Source organism: Vicia villosa, linkage group LG3, assembly GCF_029867415.1.
Source record: "Vicia villosa cultivar HV-30 ecotype Madison, WI linkage group LG3, Vvil1.0, whole genome shotgun sequence".
NCBI lineage: Eukaryota > Viridiplantae > Streptophyta > Magnoliopsida > Fabales > Fabaceae > Vicia > Vicia villosa.
The window spans coordinates 91451264-91458819 of NC_081182.1; the positions used below are offsets into that span (position 1 = coordinate 91451264).

Sequence of the window (7556 nt, forward strand, 5' to 3'; positions counted from 1 at the left end):
ACTATAGCTGAATTTTAATGGTTATATTATATGTTGGGAATGTTATTTTGGTACATTGTGTTTTATATATTCTGCTGCATGTTATTTTGTAAGCACCTTATCCAAAATGGGAACACAGTAATATTGTGTCTATTTAAAGATCTAATGTATAATCGTTTTCGGGACAAATTTTTGAAGTTCTCCTATTATATTCTATTAATCCGCTCTGATATGCTGTTAGTTAAAATGAAATCTGTCCCATAATATTGTATCAACATTATACTAAGATCAGTCATAAAATTATTTATTGATAGTTAACATAGTCAAATGTTAAAAGTTTTGGTGTTTCTTTGTGAGGCACAATCAATGTTTCAGTTTACAATGTAATGACAGAATGCTTAGGTTTTGCAAATCCAAACAAACTGTTCTTCGCGACATCATTATTGTAACTACATGCAGTAGAATATTCATTAGTATATCACGGTCAACTTCGGATCGATATTGTAAAGTTTATATTGTCAAAATAATAAAAAAGCAACGCCCCGTTATAAGAGGTACAGTTAAAATGGAATGATCGATATATGTTAAAAAGAATCAAAATAATTAATAATAGTATATATAATATGTAGTTGAATTTGAATCATTTGAATATTATAAGACACACAAACCATAGATAATTCTTAAATCAAAATGAACATAACAGAAGCACATAGCCAGTATTCATGCACTAATTATTACAGAAAACGAAATCACACACATGATTAAAAGCAAAGGAAACTAACATCCAGTTTTTATAACAAACACCTAAGCGAAACACACACGAAATAACAATAGATCTAATCAATCTTCTCCATTTTAATTATCTTCTTCAGCTTGTTTGATGACAGTTCTCCATCATGTAATCCGTCAAAATCAGTGGATTCACTTGATGCAGCAGGAAGATGCCTCTTACCACCAGGTGCGACAGCATCAGGCTTGTGCTCAGATGTAATTTCCAGGTCCTGCAAGATCACGATGAAGACTATTAGTTAGGAATATTGATATAAATGTAAGTAGGTAAGTATGTTGCAGTGAAACTTACCGTAACCAATTCACAGTCTTCATTGGCATCTGTTTTAGCCTCATCAACACTCTCTTTAATCTATATATAGTTAAACACAGTTTTCAGTATAATATAATCACAGTGAAAAGTAAAAAAAGGCATACACAGTTTAAAATTTGTACCTCCAGAGTCTCAGGTATTACAGTTTGGATTGGAATAGGTTCCTTGAGAATTTACCAAAGAAAATCAAAATCAGGCAAAAGATTGTTATAATATGAAGTCCTCTTTTATAAAACAAATGACAGTTTGTAAGAGCTGACCTCATCTCTTCCCCATTTTTCCTTAAGTTGCTGGATAATAGGATCATTTTTTATAAGCATAACGACGGAACAGTTCTTCCAGCGTGGATGCCACTTAACCTTCATAGCCATTTCCAACTTCAACAACTGATCAAGTACTAACGGAAAGTCCAATGGATCAGTAATTCCAGCCTATTTAAACAATCGGCCATATTAGTGTACGCAGAGTATCGGAAAGTACATTCTAATTCGTTTGCACAATATAAATATAACCTGAATCATAGTGTTACAAAGTTGGGATGCAGATAAACCCAAAAGCATTTCACATTCTCTGTTCCAGAAGAAAAAATTGCAGCTTTTGCCCCCATGAGTAACCTCAATCTCAATCTTATACCTGAACATCATAAGAAGTCGTTCCGTTAAAAAAGCAGACAACATAGAAACGTCACAAACATGACAGAAACAACATATATTAGGTGAAAACAACTAAAACCTAAGGACTTCAGCCATGGTTTCATGACCAGCTTCACACTCAAATGGGGGCTGTCCCCACGCGCTATAGATTGACACATATGACAGGCACGATAGTACCATCCAAATGGAGACGCTACTAATAATTTTGTTGTAGCGACAGTAGCACAAAATGTAACCTGGACAAATAGCAGTCAATATCAGAAATAAGTGACGCACTAAATGATCAGGTCATAATTATGATAATATAGAAAAATAGAAAGACATACATCCGTAAGTTGAATAATCTCAGAAATAGGTAACACAACAGCCTTTGAGAACAATTTTTGCACAGGAGTCAGTTGTTGATTTTCAGAACTCTGGGAGGAATATTGGGAATTCCCTCCGAGTTGTTCAGACAGGGTTACCCTGCTCTCCTCAGGCATTCTGCAGATCATGGATCATTATCAAATTCATACATGAAAAAAATAATTGCACATAATGGATGATACTATCAACATACCTATCAATAAAGTCTTTCATGACAGGAAAATCAGCATCAACACATAAAAGGGTCACATTGTAGGTGTTTGTCACAGACAGAGGATACTTTCCTGTAAATTCAAATTATACCTTGTCAATGGATTTATCACAGATTTTGTAGTTTTAGTATTAATTTAAAATGATTTAAATAAGTCATGGAATAACCTTCTTCCTTCACTTTGGCATACTGAAGCAACACAACTGTAGGGAGGGATGCAGCAACCCTAACTTTGTTAAACCTGATGAACTGATCCGCGTATGATTCCCACAGAGTACAGTTCAACATGTTGTTGCTAAACCATGATCACAACACATTAGGATATATCACATGATTCATATATCAGGGAGTCTTATGTATAAAAAACAAACCTGTGGTCACGCAACATCATGCTAATTTGCTGCTTCTTTGCGCCCGACTCAGTCTGTGCATAACCAATACTATCCACCATTCCAACGACATCTGAAATAAATTTATTAATTTCACACGGCTAAAAGGCATCAAAACATGAAATAATAAAACAACAAAAAACTATACTCACGAATCAGAACATGTTTGTCAAACCTCCCTGTTATGATGTCCGAAAAACTTGCAAATAAAATCGATTTCGGGGGTATCTCATGTTTGTCTTCATCAAGAACAGACGTTCCAGCAGTAAACTTTATCATATATTTGTCCTGATGCCCTGAACGCCAGAACATAAGGCACCACCTTAAAATTAGATACAGTATAAGTATGCCCTAATAAGCATTTTTCGGTGAACACCGACACATGTGGTGCTGGAACAACAGCATGAATATCATCTCCCTGCGCCAGAAACCAAAAAATAATTCAAATTATACAAACATAGGTAAATGATAAACATACCGAAACATAAACAGGTTAATCACCAATTTGTCAACAAAGATCATTTCAAAATGTTCCTTGTTGTTGGACACAACATTCCATCTGTGGTGAATCCTAACAACAATCTTCCAAAGCTCTTTTCCATCATCGATCTCTGCTATTTGTAGCAACCTGCCCTAAAATTAAAGGTTTTAGAGTCGCCACCTATTCTGAAGGGCGAATAGGAAACCCTACACAGTTTTAAAGATTCGGGGTAAGTTATTATAATCAGGTTGAGGGAAGGTGTTAGGCACCCTCAACCCTTTCCTATGGCTTTGAATCTAAGGTCAAATTTTATGGCTAAAAATATTAGGTTTAATGGCTAAAGAAATGAATAGGGGAAAAAAATGAGATTTTAGGGAGCGGGACTCGCCTTGTTGCCAAGTGCCTACGTATCTCCTTATGGAGAATCAGAGTAAACGTAGTTCGGGCACAGGGTTGTACGCCTTTGAATTTGATTTGAATGGTTTGAAGGCTTTTTGAATGGCCATGTCGTAGTTTTGAAAAGGTATTTTGAATTACCTTCGTAGTTTCGCAGTATTGAAGAGATGAAAATATGTGGTTTGTGGTTTGATATGTTTTAAGTGTTTTGGGCGTACAACCCTGATTTTAATTTGTTACCATTAGTTACGATAATCAATAGGTTTGATTACCACGGCTAACGGATTGAAGGGAGGATTGCTAACCACTATAATCGATAGATTCGATTACCACGAATAGCAAATGTGTGTATTTTAATTACCGTTACTCCTCATAATCGATAGATTCGATTACAAATAATAACGAATTTTAATAAAGGGAAAACGCTAATCATTATAACCAATAGCTTTGGTTAAAACCATTTAGCGAAATAATGTTATTTTAATTTATATTTAATTAAAGAATTAAATAATTAATTAATTATTACCCACCACGATCAATTGATTTAATCGAAGCGAATAATAAATTAAATCATTTGGCTAAATACCTAAGCCGGTTGGAAGACCTTAATCCTAATACTTTGGCCATTGGCCAGTGGGATTGGGCGAACCCTAATGCATATCGCCTTTCTAGGGTTTTTTGTGATTTATAATAATTTAAATTTGATTAGAGTAAATAAATCAAATAGTCGGAAAAATAATCGGGAAAATAATTCTAAGTCTTAATTATAAATCCTAACCCTAATTTAAATCCTAACCCTAATCCTAATTAAATAACTAATTAAATTAATTATAATTAATATTAAATCTAAATGAACAAATAATATAGTAAATAATATAAATAAAATAAAACCTGGATGATACTGTGTGGCTGGTTAAGAGGTGCATGGTGTACCCCTCAATCTGGAGGCGTTAGATTCGGATCATAGAAGATCCAACGGTGAGGAACTGAGAGTGCGTGATGGGTGGATGATGAGAGCAAGCGCTGGAACTTGGTGCATAGTCTTACCAGAAAATTGATGAAAAAATAATGTGGTCGCTGAGAATCGATCTCACGACGCCTTGGATTCATGACTTTATCGATCTCACGACGCCTTGGATTCATGACTTTATGCCTTGCCAACTGGGCTGCCTTGGTTAGTTGAAATAAAAATATAACCAATGAATATTATATGATCAACGTATAAAGTTCAAACCTGCACACGTGGTCCCCACTTACGTTCTGACTGGCCAATAAAACATTAGGAAAGTGTGTGGACCTTTTGACCCACCAATGGGATTGCGCCAGAATTCCTTACCTGCGACCCATCTTCCCAGCCACCACCCGCGACGGTTTCAACCGTCTTCTCCGGCGAAGGCGTTTTTCCTTACCTGCAACACAGTAGTAAAAACCGAAACAAAGCGCCCAGATCCAACAAACATGAAGCTGCGAATTCAATGAAACGATTGGTTTGGATCGAGAGAGCCTGCAACTATGGAAACGAGAGAGGAGAATCTTGGTGCCCTAACCATGGTGTTAGTCGATTCTGGGCATAAATCTCACATGTATCACGTTAGGATTGCTCTAAATAACCTCATGAACACATATACACCTCATAAATTTATAATACTCGAATTGATGGTATCGAAATTGCAACCCCTTACCTCCGGCGAAGCTCCGTTAGGGACGATTTGGACGCCTTTGTTCTTGCCTGAAGGTTGCGTTCGACTCCTTATGGCCTCAGGTGCGTGAAAGGGCACTTGGTTTGCGTTAAAACCTCTTGGAAAACCTTCTTACTCATGCCCTAAAATTCTGACTTTAAAGTTCTTAGAATAGGTTTTCTTTGCACCAGATTTTCGTCCCCCCTTCCCCTACTGATATTTTTAGAATATATATGCAGTCTTTAGGGTTAGGTTTTGTGTCCATAATATCTTGTATTGATGAAAATATTTTATTGAAAAATCCATATGCAATCTTTCCAAAAGTGGCTCTTTTCTTGCCCTTGAAGCTTGTACACGAAATTGACATGTTTTACGGGCTATTTTGGACCTCAAGACAAGTGAAAGCAAAGCCCATATACAATTGTTCCTTATTTCCACATTTTATTTAATTTTATTTGTATTTAAATGGGAATAATTCCAAAATAAATAAAATAAAATAACAAGGGGCGTGCTATTGAGTGTAGAGACCATAGATGGGCTTATGAATGAGTTTAGAACAAAAGAACTTGGGCCCATTTGGAAGAAGATTGATTTTGACAAGCATTTCTCTTCATGCACCTCTTCAAAATCGTTCAACTTCCGCAACTTGTATCTTGCTCAATTTTTATCATCTTGAAATGTTATTAGACTTTTTAGAAAGCTCAAAGAGTCTTCTAAACACCCCTTTTGGTTTCATCTTCATTGAAGTTTCCATGCTCCAGTTATAAGCTTTGACCCAAAAGGTGTTTTTGTTGACCTTTGTGGAGGACCTATAATGTATTGGACTATATCTCTCAAATGAAGCCTTTCTGGCCTTGGCTTGTGAGAGACAAAGTTGTAGAGAATCAAATTTCCTTCAGAATAGGCTTTGAGTGAGGAATTTCTGATACTCCATGTAGAAGTTATGGCTAGTCAATGTCGAGTTGACTTTTCCTATGAAAAACCCTAATTTGAACCTTTGCATTTGTTCATCTCTGAGTTTTTATTAATGGATCATGATCAACCTTTGATCAAATGTTGGATATGACCTCACATACTTGATGTTGACCAAAAATCTTGAAGTTTGACTGTATTTTGACTATAGTTGACTTTTAGGTCAACACAGTCGATTATTGGTCATCTGAGCCATTGAGAGGGAAATCCTCGGGATTAAAGCTTAATAATTGTCATGGAGATACATTGAGACATATGAGACATCTTGAGATCCATTTGAGGCCTTAGAAATTCAAAATCCTTTGATAAAGTGCAAACCCTAGCTTTGAGACCCTCGATTAGGAGAAAGTGACTTGAATGGTCCTTTGAACCTAGAGCCATTGAAGATGAATAGAGGAGGGCAAATTTTGGGGTATGACAGCTGCCCCTGTTCAATCTTCTTAAACCTGGAGAGTCAGATAGGCACGTCTGCCTATCGTGATCTAAAGGTAGAAGATGATTGGACACTGAGAATGCCCCGAAATTTGCATTTATTGGGAAGAAGTTATGTGGGAGATGGGCTTTAAAGATGCCATCCAAGGAAAATACCCTTCTCCTTGTGAAGCATGTACTTTCTGGAAGGAACCAGATGCTTTGATTGTAGCATAGCCTAAAAAGGCAACCTGAATTTTATGCAATGTTATGATGCATGCGATGTATGATGTAGTGAACTTCTCAAAATAAATGAGAGCGATGTATGCATATGCATTATGTATGAATGAGATATGTTAGTTGAATGATGCATGATTGTTAGTTATGTTAATTGAAGTATGTTAGTAATTCTGAAAAGAAAGATAAAACCTTTGTGTGTTATTGATGACGATTTGGAGAATATCACTGTCGAGGGACTCACGTGATAAACCCATTTGAAGAAACTGTCATACCCCAAAATTTGCCCATGCTATTTTCCATACACAAAATCAAATCAAAACACAAAGCTCCAAAACACACTCTCCTATACAAAAGCTCTGAACTAGGGTTTGATTAATTCAATGGAAAATCATTGAATCAATGGCTCAAGGTGGTTCCATAGGGTCACTAACATCCCAAAGTATCTCCATATAAAGTTTCAAGTCAAACAGAGCAAATTTAGTCCCTTAAATCCTGATTAGGTCAACAGTCGACTCTCAAGGGCAAAATAGTCATTTCAAATCAATATGCAGTCAAAGCTCAAGATATTTGGTCAACAACATCCTCATAACCCTAAAATCATCATTTGATCAAGGGTTGATCATGATGATGCAAGGAAAGATCAGAGAAGTCAAAAGTCAAGAGTTACTATTTTGGGC

At 36.1% G+C, this 7556-nt stretch overlaps 1 protein-coding gene across 1 annotated transcript; it reads right to left on the minus strand.

The window, feature by feature from the left end:
* Nucleotides 1–815: 815 nt before the first annotated feature.
* On the minus strand, nucleotides 816–5127 carry LOC131658545 (uncharacterized). The gene is made up of 14 exons (XM_058927827.1): nucleotides 5082–5127; nucleotides 4914–4986; nucleotides 3202–3328; nucleotides 3038–3118; nucleotides 2683–2801; nucleotides 2479–2606; nucleotides 2294–2384; nucleotides 2061–2217; nucleotides 1912–1970; nucleotides 1594–1714; nucleotides 1342–1512; nucleotides 1204–1245; nucleotides 1061–1120; nucleotides 816–980 (listed from the first exon to the last, which is right to left on the minus strand). The coding sequence occupies exons 1-14, from the start codon at nucleotides 5125–5127 to the stop codon at nucleotides 816–818; spliced, it is 1440 nt and encodes a 479-aa protein (XP_058783810.1).
* Between the last annotated feature and the right edge of the window lie 2429 nt (nucleotides 5128–7556).

Bases quoted from the DNA above. Each gene is read 5' to 3' on its own strand.
- LOC131658545 (XM_058927827.1), bottom strand. From the start codon at position 5,127: ATGGTTAGGGCACCAAGATTCTCCTCTCTCGTTTCCATAGTTGCAG. The intron at 3,329-4,913 runs GTAAGGAATTCT...ATTTTAGGGCAG, and splicing joins GCTGGGAAGATGGGTCGCAG to GTTGCTACAAATAGCAGAGA. The intron at 2,218-2,293 runs GTATGTTGATAG...CATGATCTGCAG, and splicing joins ATGAAAGACTTTATTGATAG to AATGCCTGAGGAGAGCAGGG.